The 21,747-nt window shown below is 35.7% G+C and overlaps 3 protein-coding genes across 5 annotated transcripts; 2 read left to right on the plus strand and 1 right to left on the minus strand.

The window, feature by feature from the left end:
• Positions 1-4,078: 4,078 nt before the first annotated feature.
• Positions 4,079-5,320, plus strand: LOC147071928 (ATP synthase F(0) complex subunit k, mitochondrial-like). Its single transcript, XM_085946282.1, has 2 exons — positions 4,079-4,273; positions 5,106-5,320. Exons 1-2 carry the CDS (start codon positions 4,196-4,198, stop codon positions 5,178-5,180), a joined length of 153 nt encoding a protein of 50 aa, XP_085802408.1. The 5' UTR covers positions 4,079-4,195; the 3' UTR covers positions 5,181-5,320.
• An 896-nt stretch (positions 5,321-6,216) lies between these two features.
• PpV (Protein phosphatase V) lies at positions 6,217-12,728 on the minus strand. Of its 3 annotated transcripts, none has more exons than XM_085946280.1 (5): positions 12,592-12,728; positions 11,215-11,300; positions 9,251-9,487; positions 8,286-8,431; positions 6,217-7,661 (listed from the first exon to the last, which is right to left on the minus strand). In XM_085946280.1, the coding sequence occupies exons 3-5, from the start codon at positions 9,413-9,415 to the stop codon at positions 7,061-7,063; spliced, it is 912 nt and encodes a 303-aa protein (XP_085802406.1). In that variant the 5' UTR covers positions 9,416-9,487; positions 11,215-11,300; positions 12,592-12,728; the 3' UTR covers positions 6,217-7,060. The 3 variants fall into 3 exon arrangements, with proteins under 3 accessions (XP_085802406.1, XP_085802405.1, XP_085802404.1); XM_085946279.1 differs by having other exon boundaries at positions 11,078-11,300; XM_085946278.1 differs by lacking the exon at positions 11,215-11,300.
• Positions 12,729-18,525: 5,797 nt separating this feature from the next.
• On the plus strand, positions 18,526-21,647 carry mRpL30 (mitochondrial ribosomal protein L30). The gene is made up of 3 exons (XM_085947500.1): positions 18,526-18,762; positions 18,891-19,017; positions 20,774-21,647. The coding sequence occupies exons 1-3, from the start codon at positions 18,641-18,643 to the stop codon at positions 21,071-21,073; spliced, it is 549 nt and encodes a 182-aa protein (XP_085803626.1). The 5' UTR covers positions 18,526-18,640; the 3' UTR covers positions 21,074-21,647.
• Positions 21,648-21,747: the final 100 nt, after the last annotated feature.

The raw sequence follows: 21,747 nt of genomic DNA on the forward strand, positions 1-21,747 counted from the left end.
TGAATAAGGGCTGACAAGGAAGGAAAAAACAAATTAAAATCAGTCAACTAACTGCTAGGTATGGATGAATGCATATAATATCTCTTGATTATTCTGTTCATATAAGTTTTTGCAGTCAAGTGATATTTTTCTATTGGAAACTGTCAAATTAACTTAGATTCAAGCAATCGATTAACGTTTAATATATTATATTGTATAATTTGTGTATTAATAATTTTAAGATATTACGAATAATTACTACTGTAGCATATTATGAATATGCCGTATAAAAAAGTGTATTTATGATTTGCAAATGAAATGCTTATTATGTTTAGGTATCGTTTTATAAATAATAAATTTATATCAAGTCAGATATGAACACAAGAATAAATTACAAATTCAAAATAATTACTATATCATAGTGATTTTATTATAGCAATCACAAAATAGTTCCACTATGCTCTATTCATAGACCGTTCCCTTCACCAATTTGCATTTTATTTGCATATCTTGCACAATTAAATAATATTTATCATTTATAAAAAAATAATTTATTAATCTATTTTAGTGTTTGTTTGTAATACATTATTATGATTACTCTGAATATTGACAAACATTCACTGATTTAAAAAAAATCTAGTCGGTCTCCAGAATAAACTATTTCCATGTATTTAAAAAAAAAAACAAGCAATGTAAAATCCATGAATATAGTGCCTGACAACTGACAATGTCGAAAAATTAAACAATGATTGATTACCTATTAAAACTATTATTTTACAACGTTTTTCTTAGGTCGTATTCTCATTTGTCCGGTGGTTGTTTGTCCGGTACAAATCTTGCAATCAATTTTTAACTAACTTCCCGACTAGCTAGACATTTGAAACTTTTAGAATATATCAGAACGCGATGCCAATGCATTTTTTAATACTTTTAGCCATCTTTAAGTAGAATTGAATTAATTTTCAGTTTATTCTGTTTTGTATAAAAAGTTATTTCGATACCATTATTGGTTGCTAGGGGGTCCTAGCAACTAAATTATTAAATAGTATATACGTGCGGTACTATGGAAATCAATATAAAATGACATTTCATTATTCAGTATTTCTATTAAGTACAATTTTTTTTGATCGTTTAAGCTAGTCAAGTCAAGTTTATATGATTCAACAGAAAATTTAAAAACGTTGTATATAAAAAGTTCTTTTTATCTTGTAATTATTTCAGTTAAATTTATATTTTCGGAACAGTTTTTGTTTGTATTAATGGATTAGCTTTCTTTTATCAGCATTTAATTTTCCTACATGGAAGAACATTGAGTCTGTGGTCTGTTATAATTTATTTCCATTGCTGCATAATAAATGCAGGCCTCCTTCGTTTGAGTTACATACATTTAAACTACTATTCAATGATAGAATATGTTTATAGAATGGTCAAAATTTTAGCTTGCTATTAATCATGTAATTTTTATAAATGCGCTAGTGTTCGGCTAGTGTATAAATAAATAAACCATTGGCACACTTTACTCGCTACTTGAAATAATGTGATTATATCAAATTTATAAAATATACTAATTCGGCGTACAATGCAAAGTAGTAAGTGCACCATTTCCTAAATTTTATTATCTGACTCACTGTGATTAAAGCTATTTTTGTGCTATGCTAGTGTATGTTGTGAATCTTTAGCACTACAATAAAGATTACATTTTATAACTTTTAATATTTCATTTAATATATTATTCCTTTACAGTGTTTTTACTTTTTCAGTGACTCAAAATTTTATTTGTATGAAATCAAAGAATTCGGACTATAAATAGGAGTCTATTTCTTGCTCAAGCAATGGTCGCCATTTTTTATGTTCATTCTGTGAAGTGTAGTTATAAACCATTTTATATAGATTTTATGAATTATTTATGACCACACAGACAACGAGCAAACTGTGGGTTGAATCGAGTATTGACGGAAGTAGGTATATCGGTGATGGCTTGGCGAGTAGGTAAGTTGCTGCTGTACAGTAGGTATCAATTCGTCTCGGCTGGCAGTGGGTATGAATCGTCTCAGCTGTGGTACGGGTTTGGCATGTAGGTATCGGCTTGACTGGTTGCTGGTACACAGGGGATTCTAAAGAGAAAGAATTTAGGTCACTTCTTATTAACGTAGGTATACATGAATCAATTAACATTACAGTCAAAACAATTCTATGCGATCAATAAATTAAAAAAAAAAAATAACAATTTAATCTACATTTATTTCTAGTTCCAATCAAAATCTGGTCTAGTACAGATGCACTTGAAATTGAAGTAATGGTATAGGTAAATACTCAATTGGGTGAGTGCACATAGCGCCTGAAGATGCCGAAAGGCGAAACTCGGGTCGCAAAAAACGACTCAAATGCAATAGTACAAAACTTAAATCCATTAGAATTTAAATTCAAATTCCATCAAGTACCTTCGGTCGAAAGTATTAATAAAATAAATAAATAAAAATAAGTACTTACAACATTGAGGCTCCATTCCCTCATAGTGCCTGTAGACGTCTTCTTAACGCTGCTCCATGTCCTTGAACTGTTTTGTCTCTTCTAATATTTCATTCACCTTTGGCATCGCATCATGATACCCGTCCCACCACGCCTCCCACATCTCCTCTATGGTCAAGGTGCAACTGGCAAAAAATTTTAATTTCAGTAAACTTTAATTTCATTCCAACACAAAGTCAATCGAACACAATGAAATGCAAATGGAAACGTACTTGTTAGTGACGTCACTGACGTTGGCAGGGGGCATGGCCATGCTGGATTCTTTTGAATCCAATCGTTTTATAGCGATTCTACTAAAATTCCGGTCATGAAAGGAAAAAAATATGACCTTATTAAAATTGAAAGAACAATTCAACAATATTCATAGTTCACTTCTTGAGACCCTCATTGACGTTTAAATTTGTTCATAGTTCAAAATCGAGTTACAAAACTGAGTTACATAGTTACACATTTGTTACAACTCTGACATCTTCCGCCGTCTCTCTTGCTGGCTTCGTCTCCTTTCTCATCTCGCTTCAGCGTACATTCTATTTCATTAAATTAAGACAAAATATTATTAGATTTTTTTCGAAAGAAAGAAAGAAGTCACTAAAGACTGATTTAAAAAATAAGCGGCAAAGTGGAGTAGAATAATATGTAACGGGAAAAGGTCGAATAATTCCTGCTCGTAAAATGAAGGGTGGGATGGGGGAAAAGGGAGCCAATGAAATTAGTCAGTAGTTGTCTTCTAGAAATTATGACAACCAAAATTTCAAATGAGGTGAAAAACTTCATTTTTATTCAGACAATAATTGCGGCGGCCAAAACAGGAATAAATTTTTATTTCTCTCGTTTGCGTATATTACGGAGAAATATGGAGTTTCGATAACTCATCGTTTTTTGATAAAAGGGCACATCCAAAACGAAGGTGACTCAATGCATGCCCTTATTGAACGGAAGAGAAAAGGTATGATCATTTACACACCTTAGCTAAGGAAAGTGGCCGACTACGGACATTAAAATTTAAAAAAAATTGGTACATAGATAATCCAAACAAAAAATGGAACAAGCATAAAGACAAAGAAAATGTAAAGTATTTGCAGATTTGATCCAAATATTAATAACACCATATTTATTAAATATTTGTATGATGGCATGGACGATGAACAATAAGTTGATCATATGAAAAATAGAGCTCGAGCACAAAGTTTGAAGACCCAATCTTTAGAATAAATTGACTTATACTGGTCCGATACCAGTGTTGCGAACCGTACTATAATTATAGTATTTGTACTATAATTCGTCTGCGTACTATGTACGATATAAAACAGTTATAGTAAGCCAAAATTATAATTTTGAAAATTCGGAAAAAAAAGTTGGCAATAGATTAAAAAAAAAATAGCGCTAAAGCTGTTCGGGAGAACTAAAATACTTGACTTTTGAATTTTTGTCTAAAAATTTTACAATTAAACAATTTATTATTTTGCAAAACATAGACAGCATATTACGTTATAGAGGTTTTTTTGAAATAATTGCCAGCCTATAAAAAATATTTTATCGTGCTGACAAGCAATTGACCAATAGAGAAAAATTATATAATTTACAATTTTGAATATTCAACATTGACAGGTTAGTTTTCCTATTAGCCTACGTAAGGACGATTAATTTGGTTTCATTCCTTTATATCGCATTTATTGTTAATAGAAAAATGGCAGGAGAAGCAGGAGCTGAACTCACAGGATTCGCCAAATATTTCAATTCCACGACGAACCTAGGCCGAGCGACTGTAAGTAGAAGTCATTTTACTAGAATACTTTTTCTCATCATTTATCAATATATTTTGACATCTGCGAATAATTATTATATTACTACCGTTACAATTGCATACTGGATTCTTACAGTTGATAGTTTTTTTTTTTTGAGAAGTTTATATTCAAAATATTATATTCCCTAATGCAGATTGTGTTACATGACATTTACTTATCAGTAGCACTATAATGTGGTATGTTTTGGCGAAAAATCAGCTTGTCACTATGGCAGTCTCCGAATAAATTCCTAATACGACGCTAGTTAGATTAATTATTTGTTATAATGTGGAAGTTCATTATTTAGTTATATACCTGGGGGTCTATTCTATATACAAGGCGGCTATCGACGTTGGTTTATCAAATTTATGTATTGATGATTATAATTGTTACAATAAGTCTAAACTGTCTATTTCGCTCTAAAAGTTAACACAGCCAAGAGAGGGCTGTTTAAGCATAGCACTTTTTGACAGTTGACTTATTGTAACAATTAAACGCCTCAACACAAAAATATGATAAACTACCGCCTTGTGTGTAGAATTGCTTCGCTGGTGCGAATCTCATGTTCATCCGAAACCAAAGTGACAGCGGTCTTCTGATGTTGTTTAATATCAACTTGTACATAACTATAATTTGCAATAAAAATATTGAAGTTAACATTGTTGGAGGACAAAAAAAAACACCCGAATTTGACATTATTGAGTGAAACGTCTAGCAACATCGAGGATTTTTTGGTTCACTGGCAATTCTTCCAAATTCAGATGGTCTAAAAACATGATTGTCAATTACTTACTTTTACTTTGTTTATTGCAGGCTGCGAAAATCACCTATGGCGTAATGGGACTCACGATTCTCTACTTCACTATGAAGCCTAAGGCGAAGAAGTGAAAGCCTCGTCAATGATGTTATTCTTTTATTTATTTCTATTTCACCTTTGTACAAATGCTGTTTCGGTATTTTAGCAACATAGATCAAGTTATTCTATTTTTTGGTTATGTATAATGTAATTTAATTGAATAAAATCTGGCGAAGTAATCGAAAAAGTTATTTAATTATGTGTGTCATAGCTCTCATACACACAATACAAATTAACACAGAAAACATCAAAAACCTTTGTCTATGGAGATAACAATTAACAATTTAGGCTCAGGTTCATTTTTTTTTCTTCCCGACCATGTCCGATCCTAATAAGATCATATGGGCTTCAAGAGAGTGGACGGAAATTGAAAAACAATATGTGTATTTGCCAGACCCAGGATTCGAACCTGGGACCCACGACGCTTAAGCCGCGCAGCCATCATCGAAACTTAATTCGCTGAGACACTATTTACAAAAGAATGTGAGATTAGTATAAATATGAAGACCTTATTATAATGTTAGGTAGTGTTTTTATAAGGTATGGTCCCGTACCATACATTAGACCAGGGGTTCTTAACCGCGTGATTTGAGATTAAAAAAATTTTCATTTCAAAAGGTTAAACACTCGAACAATTAGATAACCATCATTGGCTGATGGACTTGGCGTTTTTGACTGATATTTGTGAAAAATTAAACAATTTAAATCTTGAACTTCAGGAGAAAATAAAGATGTAGCAGAAATTATTAGTTCTATTAAAGCCTTCAAAGCTAAAATACATATTCTAGCAATTTTCCATTATCGAACTGATGGCTCCATTTTTTTTTTTTAAATCTTGTAACAAAAAATTGAAGAAATTTTAGATATTCAAAATGACATTACCTTAAATCGAACGATTGTAAGATAATGTTTTGATGATTTTTTAGAAATCCGATGTGTGCCCGCCACTATTACCACAAATCTCAATGCGCCCGCTACCGCAAAAAGGTAGAGACCCCTGCATTAGACAAATGCCAACTCAATTAAAATGCGTTAAAAAATTGTAAGAGGAAAAAATAACTGATGTCATTGTTTAAATGAAAATATTTTATTCATGATAAAAATATGCATACAGGTAAATATAAAATGCTTTCATAACATACTTCCATCTTTTGAATGTAAAACGTAATTCAGGAACGTCATGGACCTTCTTGAAAATTACAATTCCCTTAAATACATGTTGTCCGGTCAGTTGTACTGTGACAATTTTTTGATACAAAATTAGTTCTTAAAAATGAAGACTTCTTAAAATTCATAAATATGCATGAATTCAACTAGCAACATAGGTAGTATTATTTTTTATACATAACTGCAGACCAAATATTTTTTTATGGTTTAAGAGTATAAAAACAAGATCAAATCCAAAAACTAAAAATAACCAGAAACTTTTAAACTGAGTTAAAAGATAATATATGAAATTTAAGCCACATGAATTGTATTTGTTAAGAATTTATTTGACACCATGTCAAAATATGGGCTTGTAAAATAATTGGGCACAAAATATAATATCAATTGTAATAAATATGAAAGATGATAAAATTTTATAGTAAAAAAAATTTGACTCATTTTAATGTTGGAATTATTGTTTCAAACAATAGACCAAAAGAATGACAAAAAGCCACTATTTCTCTTTTTAAAATGCGGGAAAACTAAAAAAGGCACCATATCATTAATTGATCAGACCATTGTACCATTATCCCGTAATAGTGGATAAACTCCAGTCCATTTCAAATTACACATTTAACATTATACTAACATTACCAGTTTCGTCTTCGGTAAATAATAAAACATTTTTCTCTTCGCACTTCACGCACCGGAATCATTATAAGGACACTAGAATACTTGAAATCAAAGAACACTTCAAGCTGATAAGCTACAGGAAATATGGTGTCGTGTATTGGGAGGGGACTACCCGGTTGGAATCATTCACGGCTACAAAAAGCTTAGGTTCTCTCGAATCAGGACTTTTGATTTCCAAAATAGACGCTATATTACCACAACGGTAGCAGTAGTTGGGGGCTGACCAGACGGTTACTAATTTATCACTGAACATGTATTTATAGCCTTCGTCAACCAGCTGATGAGCTCTGCATATTAAATTTAAGTCGTTTATTTCCAAGAACTCTTTAGTGATGCTTTCACCAAAGAGCCATCCGGCACCACGCGGGCTCGTGGTCCACTTATCGACATCCTCCGGATCGGACCAGACGAGGTCGCAAAAAGGTCCTTGATGTGGTATTTCTTGATTTCGGGGTATACGTCGAATTTGGTCTAATGTCTTGAGATCAGGGCTGAGACCGCCATGAACACACAGCACGCTCTCATCTATAAGTGCGGCCACCGTGAGAAGATCAAACACGCGACAGCAGTCCATCCATGCGTTGGCGTTGCCATATTTTGATAAGCACTCATCATAAAAGCCATATACTTGAGTAATTTGTCTCGTTTCGTGGTTACCCCGGAGAAGTGTGATTCTGTAAATTATAATCATGTTTTAAGTATACAACTACACAATTATTAACATCACTAAGTAGGCATTTCTGATTTCCTTACTCAATGGGTGCCTATTTTTGATATTCTTTGTTTTTACTCTATTAACTTACTCTCGTGCAGTATTACAATTTTAGTATATTGGTTGCTTATCTACTCATCATGACAGAATGTCTGTTCATACGCCCTGTAAATTGACAAATAAATTTCAGTAAACCAGAGGTCCTTTTTTTGCTTCACTTTCATACAGTATATTCTATATTTATATTATAGAAGATGGTTTTCTTTGACATCTTTGTTCAGTACAGTATACGAGGAGAATTTCTTCAATAACAGGACACGAAATGTTTAACCAAAATATTTTTTTTCCATTATTTGTACCAGTCACAATTATTATAAATGTATCTCGAGATTTAGCGCCCATGGTAGCCGAGTTGGTAGAGCGGCCATCTCTATACAGCTGTGGGTCACGGGTTCGACCCCACGGGCTTGCAAAAAAATGTGTTTTGACCCGGTGCAAGGACCTTAGTATCTACACATAGTCATAGTATAAATTTTCTTTGTTGAACATAAATGAGAAATATAATTATTATAAGTGTTGTTTTTACCTGTCTGGGTAGCGTGCTTTTAAAGTCATCAGCCTGGTGAGTGTTTCTAAACTATAATAACCGCGGTCAACAAAGTCTCCCATGAAAATGTAGTTTGTGTCTGGAACTTGACCTCCAGTCCTGAACAGTTCTTCCAAATCATAAAACTGAAAAAAATGACAATTAAATAATTAATTTACCAAGTTATTTGCTCTAAACCAGGGCATATGCGCCCCCCTATATTTATAGAAAATTAATGTACTCGAATGACATCGTTGTTGTTTGTATCTATTACTTCGGACCATAAAAACCTTTTGGATCATGCCTTGCTGAGCGGAGCAGAATGGAATTTAGACACAGTCTTACAGGATATGCGAAATTACAGTCAATCACGGTTCTGTCGTACAGTGCTATTTATGATGTATTTATTTTATTTCACGAATGCAGATGATTTCCTATTGCTCTGCGCAAGTGTTTGGCGGAGTGAGGACGCGCCTTCCACCAATACAAATTGTTTGCATTTATGAATCTTTATTATAAATATTTCAGCGTTAAAAATAACGAGGAACGACAGAAACATAGTAACTTCACATGTTACTGAGTTTCACTCCTCTGCAACAAGCATGGGGGGTGAACTGGGACGCAGCGGCTTTATGTCTTAGATGGCCCAATCCGCAATAATGTGTTGTCACCAATCCATATATAATAAGTCTATTGTATGAGATTATTGGCCAGGAAATCTAATTCAGAATTGTATAAAAACAAATAAGAAAGATTCATAAATCTTAACACAGAAAAAGTACATGAGAAAAGTTGATCATTAAGCGATCACCCGAATGAAGTTGTCACCTCATACTGTGTATGGGTGCTGGAGTATGCACTGGGTCTGTAACCTCCAGTCAACGTACACTCTTCATTGCTGCCAAACGGTGTTTATAGATAGTAAGATGACAAGAATTAGAAGTCATGATAAAAGCAAAGTATACCTGTCCATGAATGTCTCCGCACACTGTGACCGGCGACTGAACAGGATGAATATTAGGTTCTTCCAAAAGAAGATCACACACCATGCTACAAAGTTCTCTTAGGTCATCTTCAGGGAGGTATTTACACTCCTTTGCCACCTCCACCCACATATCTAGACTGGACATCTTTGTGTAATGCACTACCTATTAATGTTTATATTTAAAATAATATTAGGTACTCTCAGGCGTTGTCCGCTTCTGCAATTGAAAAGATAAAACCAATTAGAATTTAACAAAGGATATTATTTAATTTTCTATTTATAGAACAAATTCCACACACATATTATGTTGTGGAGTAGAGTAGGTACCCTTCACGTAACCTTGCAATTTGGAATAGATTTTTTGAGTTATTTGAATTTTGAATACTAAAACGTGAGTAAATCAATAAAGTGCCTGGTATACTAATACATTGATACGGTGTGCGCATGCGCCAAACGTAACACATTGGATGATTATAAGTGGCGCATTGCATCTTTACACCTACTTATTCTTTTGAAGTAGGCGCCATAACTGAATCCCTCTTCATATTTTCAACACCCGAGTGCTCTCAGTTCAAGTCATACAGCCTTCTTACTCATTAGTTCGTCCCATTTTTTTCACAGTTTACAATTGTAGGATGTGAACAGTGTGTGTATGAGAGAGAAGCAAGATCGCGAATGATCGATTCAAATTTGAGGAATTCTCTGCTGCTCTCAGTAACAAATTTAACACCAAACATTGAAAGACTAGCGAAATCCAAATGCTCAAAAGTTCTCAGTGCTCCATCCCGCTCAGAGCTCTCTCTCATCACATCCCACAACTGTGGTTCAGAGTTATCTTCACCAAACGAGACTCTCCGGCACCTGTAGCACCATCAGCGGGGTCTACGACAGCGATCACCCTCTCGTCCAAGAGATCATTTCTGACTATTGTAGATTAGTGATCCAATAAACGTGTGTTTTTTGAACTGGCATAATTTAATTGCGTGATTGAATTATTCCTTTTCCTCCCCTAAGCGAAGCAGATCCTACCCCTATCCCTATTTTCCAACCTCAACCGTGAATGTAAGTAGGTAGAAAAGGTGCTTGAGTTGTATGGCGCAACTGAACTCGTCTGTGAAAAAAATTGCCGCATGGTATGCAAGAGGTTGGCCACCCCTGGTATACACACAAATCCTTATCACTGTGTACAATTGCAAAGTTATGTGAAGGATACTCTATCACATGGGATATAGAACCATACAAAATAAAAATCAAATTTGAATCAATTATAAAACTCAGTTTGTATTCTTTGGTGAATACTAAAATTATAGAGTATTTTGGAAATAATTTCATTAAAAAATGACTAAATGATTGAGTGTGAAAACAAAATATTCTATGAAAATATCGGATGTAATTCAATGTTACCCAGTACAAAAAAATTCTTTATAAAAATTTATTATGATTAGGTACTTATGTTTTCATAAACATTTTTATAATTATGTTTTTTTTCTTGATAAAAATTAAAGGTGATGGATTACGAGATCTAATTTCTTAAGTAGTTTCCAGTTTACCGACCACTACTGCATGACTTATAAGGTGTGTGCAGGTACTAAATTCTAAACATGTCACACAATTTCAATTACACCACTTCAAACTATATTCGATACAATTTATGGTAGCGGTTAGCTGGAATAAACATACTGTCAATAAACATTGGTCAGCGTCATATTTTAATTTTAAAATTTATTTAATATTTTTAGTGTTCTTGAAAAAAAAACAAGTCATTAAAGGACAGTGTCATAAATTCATAGATATACTGCGTTATTACTTTGGAAATGAGAGAGAACGATGGACTGCTGTGCCCCTTCATCTATTACATACGGGTACATCAAAAGACGGGGACAGCATGTCCGATTTAATTAATTGACTTCTTACAGCAGATAGACTATAATAATTAATATTCACATGGACATCATAGGCTGGAATGAAAATGTTGTAGCAGAAGTATTTGTGGATATTAATTTTGTGTACGGGTCCTCAGTAAGAGTAGCCTAGAAATCGAAATTAAGAGAACAATTAACTAAGTAATAAAGATTCGGTCTAATATAGCTGGTACGTTCCAAGGCATTAAATTGACACTTGAAATCCATCTTGTACATAACACTAATAAGACCAGTTGTTATGAATGGCTCAGAAACCTGAAGTATGACCAAAAATATAGAAAGAGTGTTGAGTTAATTCGAGTGGAGCGTATTGCGCGGTGTCTTTAGACCCATCAATGTCACATAGCCAGGGTGGAACGGAGATACAACAACAAGCTATACGCTATGTACGAGAGTCCGCACATTGTACAGTCTATTAGACTGAGTCACGTATACAAGATGGACGAGTAACGCATGGCAAAAACTGTCATTTAGGAAGACAAACGAAGATGTGATCGTCTTTGTACAAGATGGAGATCTTGGGCGTCTCGAACTGGAGGGATGCAGAAGTACAGACCTGGAGAAGGCAAAGACTCACATAGGGTTGTAGCTCCAGGAAGGACTAGTTTTCACACATACAATTTTAATTTTCACGTTAAAATAGTCTCCATCTGGATAGGACAAAATAGCATTGATCTTAAACACTACACATTAATTACATATATCTATTTTCGGAAAAATACAGTATTCCATATTATCGTTTTTGTCATAGAGGTCTTTTTAGACCAAAAACTTAGCACAGCCTACTGTAACACAAAAATAAGTAGGCTGTGTTAGGTTTTGGTTTGGTTGTTTATCTCAAAAAACCTCGATCATACAAGTGATATAGAGTCATATTATATCTTACCCCATTTTTGTAGTTTTTGGTCTCACAACATCTTAACCACAAAAACGATATGGAGTACTTACTATATTTTTGTCCTCATTTTCGTAATTGACTATGGTTTATGATATCTATATTATAATAATCTAAGAGAAGACGTCTACGTACAGTTTTGAATAAAGCACAACAAAGGATTAAATATAAAAGCGATATTGTTTTTATTTATTTTTACAGTGTAACTTGCTTAGTGATTATTATAGGTTCTGGGGCACGAAAATAAAGAGAATGATTCAGTTGAAAGTTCTAAACGCCTATCAACCAATACTAATTAACACCTTTTGCAACAATGACCAGTGTGGTATTATAACACTACAAAATACATAATAAAGCCACAAGTCCGCTTTCTAGTCTGCCAATGAGGAATAGAAAAGAGTGGAACCCAGAGTAGATCCTGTACATTTATATTAATTCGGAGGCATCATAAGGATAAAAGAATATAGTAACAAGTCGATTGCAGACTGTCGAAAGACTACTTACACTGTTATTGTATTATATAGATTCAAACGAAGGATATGAATAATAGCACCATTAACTAGGTTTTGAAATAAAGCAAAAATACAGCAGTGGCCTGACGATAAATTTCTAAACTTAAAAGCCGAAGTTTTATCGCCAGTGAACTGTCACACTGTCAAATTTGATTCTTAAATAATTTATGGCTACCAATGATATTACTATCATTACAGTAAAATATGGTGAGAATAGTTAATCCATTATTATTCATTATTTTCACGATGCGTTGTATTATTTTGTTATATATATATTATATTATTCGAATTTGACTTTGAAGTCCTTGAGATAGGGTTTGCTCTTTCTTCTTCGCGTGAGGTTATATTCTACTAATTTATTTTCCTTTTTCTTGTCGTTGGTCATTCCTCCCTTTTTATTTACTGGTCATACCCGCGCGTCTATTTTTTATGTAGGGAGTTTGGAACCCCTTTGTCTTCATTCTGGATTTGGCTTTCATATTGTTTACATGTTGCGGCTGACAGTTCATTCTAACTATCCAAAAAAAAAATATCTTGAACGAACGTTAAGTGATAGTTAAGTGAACGTTAAGTGAACGTTAAGTGATCAGTGATAATGGCGCAACATCTGAATCACCGTGAGGAGGATATTCTAAAAGCAACACCAGACAGCGAAGCAGAACTGCTACAGGAGGAAAAGTTCTACGTACGAGCGTTGATTAAGATGCTGATGTTTGAGGTATCCTCGTTACTTACCATATTTCAGCAGGGGGACCGGCAAGGAGTGGCACAACGCCCAAAAAACAACTCTTGGCGGCCCCTACGGTCGTAGAGTTAGGTCTAAATGACAAGTTGCGTCGGTGCGACCACTCGTCATCAGCTAACCATCTGATGGAGAGGACCATCGCGGCCCTCGAGAGTGCGATGTTTTCCCAACGGGACAGCTTCTGGAAGGGTATGCGTTAGTGGATTGGGCAACCAATCCTCAAAACATCATAACAGCGATGAGCCTGTACCAAAAAATCGAACAGGGTTTGGGGACAACGCATAATAAAATTTGTGAGAATATGACTCAGATCCTTACCGGAAGGATACCTTCACTCGGGAGGCACTATCAAGGATTCCTCCGAGCTGAGAGTCCCGGAAGGCCCTCGAACTCACATTATGGCCGGGGTACTCCCAAGGGGCGACGTCCTGTGGGAAGGGAGTTCTCCATCGGAGGTACGGGCTCCACCAGGGATCCGTACTCTAAGCGAAGGTGACCGCATCTGGACGACCAACAACATTGGGGGCCGCCTAAGAGACTTTCGGGGAGTAGTGTACCACCCCCAACATTGGTAAAAATAATAGCCGTAGCCCGCATACCTTTTGTGCGGACACCACCATTGGTAAGTCATTCTTTACTTTTACGGAAAGAATTTCAAATGCAACAATCAGCAGAGGTCACTCTCGAGATCGAGGACTTAAAGAACTCAGGGGTTCTAGAAGAAGCGGGTCAAACCCCCAGTTTTTCTCTCAACCCTGTTTCTGATCAAGAAACAAGACGGGACCCTATGCCCTGTTTTCAACTGAAAGCGTTTGAATGCGTTCCTACAGCCAAAGCCATTCAAACTAATTCACCATTACGAGGTTCCAGCCGTCTTACAAACAAAAGACTGGCTAGGTACCCATGACTTCTCAACATCGTCGATTCGTTCGACTAACCTACCAAGGGGAGCTCCTACAATTCACGTGTCTCCCGTTCGTGCTGTCAGCCGCTCCGATTATGTTTGCATCCCTGACCAATTGGGTCGCCGAACGCCTACGAAAGAATGGCTGAGAATATTCAATTACCAGACGACTTCTTAGTAGCCAACCAATCCGAGAAACAGTCTCGGTTCAGGTGGAATACAGGATAACCTTCCTACAGTCTTTAGGGTGGTTAATAAATATTAAAAGATCCTGTCTGAACCCAAGCCAACAATGAGGGTTCCTGGACATCATGTGGGACACACACAACAAGCGGAGGTTTCTGTCGCCGGAGAAGTGTGTAGCACTCCGTCACCATCTGCTAATGCAGGTACAAAAAGGCAGTTGGTCCCTCAGACAGGCACATATCCAATCCCTTCTGGGGCGACTCAACTTCACATCCTACCTCCACGAGGAAGGTTGCATTGCCGATGGCTACAACGCTCCAGTCAATATGGCCAAGGTCCCATCCTCGCCAATTGATGACAATCCCACCACAGGCCCAACAGGACATCATGTGGTGGCCCTAGGCGATAGGATCCTCAGATTTGACACAACATAGGTACAAAAAGGCAGTTGGTCCCTCAGGCAGACACATGTCTAATCCCTTCAGGGGCGACTTAACTTCGCATCCTACCTCCACGAGGAAGGTTGCATTTCCGACGGCTACAAAGCTCCAGTCATCAATATTGTCGAGGTCCCATTCTCGCCAATAGGCGACAATCCCACCATAGGCCTAACAGGACATCATGTGGTGGCTCCAGGTGATATGCTCCTCAGAGTTCAATCACTTCCTGACGACAGACGCAGCCGACACAGGCTAGGGAGCCCAACGGAATGAACACCACCTATCAGGTACGTGGGAACAAGACCAGTTAGCATCGCACGGCATTCCAACAGGAAAACAATGTTTGCAATTTAATCTCGGGTACAATCAATCATAGGATCAGATATGCTTCTGCAGACAGACAACAAAACAGTGGTGGCATACATCAACAACGAGGGCGGCACAAAATCTGTCACCCTCCTAAACCTATACCGACAGACACTAGTATTTAACAGTCGAGCTAACATCACGTTTATTGCACAATACTTCCGCAGAAATTACAACTGCGTGGCAGATCATCTCTCCCGCAGATAACTCATTCCCGAATGGCACCTCATCAACACCGCAACCACTCCCCTGTTTCAAAGATGGGGTGTTCCCGAGGTGGATTTATTCGCAAGCGAAACAGCACATGTCGTTGCAACGTATGTGTCACGAGACGTTACAGACAGTGGCGCGCTGTTTCACAACACCTTCAGCCGAGTATATAACTTCAGACTGGCGTGGATATTTCCCCCACCAAACTTACCTTCACGAGTCCTAGCGCACCTGAACTCAGCAAAAGGGAAGTACTTACTAGTGGCACCGAGATGGAAACAATGCTTTTGGGGAGTGGACTTACGAAAAGGGTGATAGTACCTCCTTATACAATGCCTCACCTACATACGACACTAGTAGGTATGGAGACCAACCGTCCACCTCCAAGGACCCAGGACCTGTCGCTTTAACTATGGATATGGTGGGGTGAAATAACATCAAATTGAATGGTGGAAGAAAGGGCACTCCTTACTTCCAGATGGCGGCTTTCGACTCTAAAAACTTACAAACCAGCTTGGAACAAATGGAAGACAATGACATGGTGTAACATGAACCTAATGAATCATAATAGCCCTCAACCAATGGAATTGGCCAGATACCTAGGGTACATGCACAGCATGGAGGGTTTGTCGTACAACACCATCCTGGTGCATAAGTCAGCCATAGCCACATTTTGCAAACCGATTATCATTGTAGATATCAGCATCAACGTGGTAGTACAACACAATATGTTACAGGCAATTTCGGTACATAAAACGAAACCTGTCAAACCACCGGTTTGGGATCCAGGACGAGTGGTAGATCATCTTAGGAAAACAATACCGGTGGAGTATAGCCTATTCGAAACGTCTCGCAGGAAAGCTACCTACTCGGCTGCTTCTCGCATCGGGACGATGGGTTCATAACCTCACACTATTCTGTAATAGTAGACAATGGATTAGTGGATAAAGGTGACGACATAATTGTATTGCCAATGTTTGGCGCAAAGACAAATACCGCCAAGCATCGTCAATCGGAATGGAAGCTAAGCGCTTCCACGTGTCAAAACATCGACCCAGTATTCTGGTTACGGAAACTCGTCTGCATGTCAAACCCATGGAGAGAGGAAGGTGGGGATATTTCGGAATTATTTGTATCTTCAAGAGGATCATCAAAACCAACCACCAGGACAGTTATAGGGAATTGGATAAGGTCAGTACTGTTGGAAGCAGGGGTACAAGAACCACCAGGCAGTGTCCGCTCAGTGGTGGCTTCCTTAAACTGTAAATATACCCAATAGATGATATCTTAAAGAGGCGTAACTGGCGTAGTGAGTCGACATTTCACGACAACTACCAGAGAACGATGGACACACCACCATCAGAAGGGGGAAAGAACCCATTAATTTCTCTATTCAACCATATACATGGAAAGTCACGATGGTCTATACCTCGTCAATGAATCATTGTAACATACAGGAATTTGGCATACCCAACACCAGGTGATAACAAACAGATATCTCAAGGACTTCAAAGTCAAATTCGAATAATTAAAGGAGTTTTACCTACCAATAAAACTCTTATTATTCATGTTGACTTTGAAGTCCAGGTAACTTCTACCTGGTTCCTTGAGTCATATCATAATGAAAACAAAGTGATGCCAAACTCCATACATAAAAAATAGACGCGCGGGTATGACCAGTAAATAAAAACGGAGGAATGACCAACGACTAGAAAAAGGAAAATAAATTAGTAGAATATAACCTCACGAGAAGAAGAAAGAGCAAACCCTATCTCAAGGACTTCAAAGTCAACATGAATAATAAGAGTTTTATTGGTAGGTAAAACTCCTTTCAATAATTTGGGTTGAGTAGTTCTCCATGAGCCCCTCAAAGGTTATAAATATATAATATTATTTAAGTATCTAGATACTAATAACCGGTATTCATAATGATAATATTAATAGGTAGGTATACCTAATTATATTTGATAAAATCATGAGTTTCCTTTTCTCTTGATATTTCTATATCTATGTTTTTTGACAAAATGAGTGATTGTCTATGGATGGCGTATGGTCATATTTGTCTAATGTTGTTAATAATGCAATAGTTATAGTACAAGACAGCGTGATTATAGTACACTAGAATAATTTTGATGGATTCAAAATACGAAAAATGTTACGTCTGACATAGTTTAATTTTCAGAAAATACTATAATGTTGATACACTTGTACCTCGGTATTTTATACTATAATTGGCTAAGAAAATGGCAGCACTTCCACTGTTTGACTTGACCATCAGCGAACTATTACGATATTAAAGAGGTATAGTACGCCCTAAATATTATAATTTTTAATATGAAAAAATATCTATTTTTATCTTAACTTATCTTGACATTCCGCAAATTCTCTTTTTCTTTTTTGTTGTATGAAACAATAAACCTATACATTTTCAATAGAATATTATAACAACGCGTACTATAATATTTTTGCTGAAATACCATAATTTCTTCAACTCCGTACTATAATTTGGTGACAAAAAGATGGCAATACTGTTTTGATTTGACATCACTTGACGTCAGTGTTGCCAACCGTACTATAATTATAGTATTTGTACTATAATTTTGGTCCGCGTACTATGTACGATATAAAATAGGTATAGTACGCCCAAAATACTATAATTTTGCACTTGCCATTTCGCAATCGAGTGGTCTTCGGAAATTTGGAAATTTGCGGCCCGCGTCGAAATATTTTTCCTAAAAAAAACAAGCCGACCATGAAAAATAGGGAACCTGCGGCCCGCGACGAAATATTTTTCTTAAACAAGCCGACTATGAAAAATTGGGAACCTGCGGCCCGCGACGAAATATTTTTCCTAAAAAAAACAAGCCGACCATGAAAAATTGGGAACCTGCTGCCCGCGACGAAATATTTCACCTAATAAAAACGAGTCGACTGTAAAAAATTAGGAAAATTTTCATTTTCAACAGATGACAACGCGTACTATATTTTATCCCCAAATACTATAATTTTGGAGGCTTTGTACTATAATTCCACTTTCAAAATATGGCAACACTGCTTGACGTATCTATGGTATCTGACAAAGTATTGTGTCTATGATCTGACATAACCTTAAACTCAGAGCTCTTTTATTTTTATGTATTTAGTATTGATGATATATTTTCATTGGTAAATTATCTATTAACTGTGAAAGATGGCAAGAAATCTATTAAACACTGCCAGCCCCTTTACATCATTTGTAAGATTCGCCAAATTTATGGGACCTGCGCCCCCAGGCTACGTAAAGTATCCCGGAGGCATTAAATATTATCCACGGTATGCGTTGCCCATAATATCCATCCATATTATTTATTCAGTCCCCAAAATGTAATAAAGGGTAACGTACCTAATCATCTACTTGTCCATTGCATTAATTTATCTGAAAATATGTTCTTTTCTTCCAGATACCCTGATGAAAAAGATCCTGAAATAACCCCATCCAAACTATTCAGAGTGGAGAGAATTAAACCACTAAAAGGATTATCCAAGAAACTCAGACGCGTTTTCGAGTTACTGAAAATTCACGAAGAAGTATGACTAACAATAATACTTTCAGTTCATTGCCTATCTATACATTGTATGCATCCTAAGCAAACCCCACACTGTATATATTGATAATGTTATAACGATATAAAAAAATAGTGAAGGTTATAACGATATAAGTACATGTGTAAAGGCTATTCATCCATTTAAAAAAAAAATATATTGATATTTTGTATTAATTTCACCCAGCAGCGCTGTCAGAATAATATGTCTATTGTCAATGCTGTCATTCACCAACGATCGGAATGAATAATCTTTCAACGGCATTTTGGCTATAATTTTAGAACTATCAATTTCAAATAGCCGAATTAGTACAAACAAATACGATGATGATCTGTCATACATATGCGAAGAGCAACTGGTTGTCTATGATAATATCGTCTCTGTTCTGGCAGTACACACTAACTGGAGAATACTAGTTTTGAGTAATTTGGTAATAGGGTTAAAAGATGTAGTTAGTGCTGGTAATCAAGTATATTAATGTTTTATCTCTGTAACCGAAAGTATACTTTTTATGAGTTACGACTTGTCAGAAAACAGCATATTTCCAAAGAATATTGTTGTAACTCATATTACAACTTTTCGTGAGATTTAAAATAAAAAAATATTTTTTCATGGAATATTGTAACTTAACTTTAAAACCCTCGCAGCATATGAGTACATACAGAAAACTACTCTGTTCTGTCCACTGTAATTATCAGAATAAAAATAAATTCAAATGATACACCAATGACTTGCGAACATTTTGCTGCAGAATAAAGTTGTATTTCATTATACAACTATTTTACATGTATGCAGTTCAATATTGTTAACTGATAAAATGGAGTAAATCAAGTTACTATTTTCTTACAGGCATGCAAAAAAATAATAATTACAACCTTTTTCGAGTTCATATCTCTGCAACTGGTGTATACATAGAGATACAACCTTAATACAGACAGAAAGAGTATTTTTTTTCTTAGTATGCGTGGTGTCGTAACTCAAAACAGCCAAAAAGTGAGTTACTGCTTTGTTCGTTGGGGGTGTCGATATGTTAAAAAAATATAATATGTCAATATGTTTCTACACTATGTTGCCACATAAATGTTCATAACCAATATTAACTATATGTCGTTTGACAGATTGAATGACTGGTGCTGTTATAAACATCAAATAAAATCAATAGGTTGGTTTGCTGGTGAAATTTTGAATTTTCTTTTGTTCCTGTTCACGTTGTGGTAATATTATAGCGCCTGTACACGTGCATGGATTTACTGTCACCAATAGTGTGTAAATTAAATTATCGTGATGTCTGGATGACTGTCTTGCCAATCTCAATCTTCAAGCGTAAGCGAGACGCGTTTTCGTTGTACAGTGCTATTTGATAAGTTGTGAAAATTGGTAAACATCAAAATGCTCTAGTTTTAGTCACAACTTTTCCTCGATAAAAGAATTTGCCATTGCTTCCCAAAAAGTATTTAGTAGTAAGTACCAAGTACAAATCCCGGAAAACGATGGTCATGCTCCATTTTCGGTTCTTTTTTGGCATAAAGAAATACAATATTGAATTGACAGGTCCTGTCGGATCGGCTAGAAAATATAAAGTGCGGCCATCCACCGGAAAAAAATTCTTCTCAAGGACAAATTGGCAACGTTTCCTGCAAGGTAATCTATGGGACATCCGCCGTGCTTTCAGTACCTACACATTAGTGCTGATTTGGTTTGCTTAATTCTGTAAATTCAATCTTCAATGTTATATTTCCAGGATCAACGTGTGGCTATAGTAAAGAATATTCCAGAAATGAATGCAAGCATGTGGAAAGTCAAGCATTTACTGAAAATAACCCCAATTTATTTTCCGTACGGCGAGCCAACAGCCAACGACATTAATCACACGATTCTACGAGAAACCGGGGAATGCATTGTCGCCAAAGAATTGTCAATAGACCCGATAGCAATAGAGGCAAGAGAGAAATTTGAGAATGATCCATGGAGGATTGTAGGTGAAAATATAGAGAAAGATTGTCGAGATAAATGGGTTAATCCATACAGAGGAGGATATTAAAAGCAAAGTTCAAATGTTTATTGTATTGGTAGAATTATTTAATAAATATTGTAACTAATATTTTTGTTTTCTTTGCGGTTGTCTTACACAATTTTAGATCATTTGGAAATGGCTTAGGATTCTTAGGTATTTAAATATTTTTTTTGAGCGGCCCCACAACCAAATATCAAAAATATCTATCTGTTTCAGACAATTTTGAAACATTTAAGCCCTATTTGTGAGCACCTATTTTTAAATAATTACATATTCTAGGTTTAAGCACATATTTTCACATAAACACAAAATTTCAATGTTCCTGGACCAATTAAATAGTGTTTTAAATAAAAATACTGGACTACAAAGGCTGCAGAATATTAAAGCTGTTTTGGAAAATCCATCAGATTCTTCAATGTTTAAATTTTTTCTACATCAGAAATAGTTTCATTTACATACGCAATAATAACATCTGTAGAAGTGCTAAGATCAATTTTCACGTATCACAAAAGATTCACTTTCGAAAATTTGAAGCATTATTTTATTATTTATTGTAATAAAGCGTTTTCTGTTAGTGAATAAATAATAAATTAAACTGTTGAAATATATATGATTTATTGTAATAGGTACTTATTTAAATTTTTAGCACCTATTTTTGGTTTTTTAGCACATATTTTTGAAATTTTAATAACATTTTCCAA

Source organism: Rhyacophila brunnea, unplaced genomic scaffold, assembly GCF_057557595.1.
Source record: "Rhyacophila brunnea isolate RB1 unplaced genomic scaffold, BYU_Rbru_1.0 scaffold_2, whole genome shotgun sequence".
Lineage (NCBI taxonomy): Eukaryota > Metazoa > Arthropoda > Insecta > Trichoptera > Rhyacophilidae > Rhyacophila > Rhyacophila brunnea.

Bases quoted from the DNA above. Each gene is read 5' to 3' on its own strand.
- LOC147071928 (XM_085946282.1), top strand. From the start codon at position 4,196: ATGGCAGGAGAAGCAGGAGCTGAACTCACAGGATTCGCCAAATATTTC. The intron at 4,274-5,105 runs GTAAGTAGAAGT...TGTTTATTGCAG, and splicing joins CGAACCTAGGCCGAGCGACT to GCTGCGAAAATCACCTATGG.
- PpV (XM_085946278.1), bottom strand. From the start codon at position 9,415: ATGTCCAGTCTAGATATGTGGGTGGAGGTGGCAAAGGAGTGTAAATAC. The intron at 8,432-9,250 runs GTATACTTTGCT...CATTTTTTTCAG, and splicing joins GCGGAGACATTCATGGACAG to TTTTATGATTTGGAAGAACT. The intron at 7,662-8,285 runs GTAAAAACAACA...TATAATTTACAG, and splicing joins AAAGCACGCTACCCAGACAG to AATCACACTTCTCCGGGGTA.
- mRpL30 (XM_085947500.1), top strand. From the start codon at position 18,641: ATGGCAAGAAATCTATTAAACACTGCCAGCCCCTTTACATCATTTGTA. The intron at 18,763-18,890 runs GTATGCGTTGCC...CTTTTCTTCCAG, and splicing joins GGCATTAAATATTATCCACG to ATACCCTGATGAAAAAGATC. The intron at 19,018-20,773 runs GTATGACTAACA...TTATATTTCCAG, and splicing joins TACTGAAAATTCACGAAGAA to GATCAACGTGTGGCTATAGT.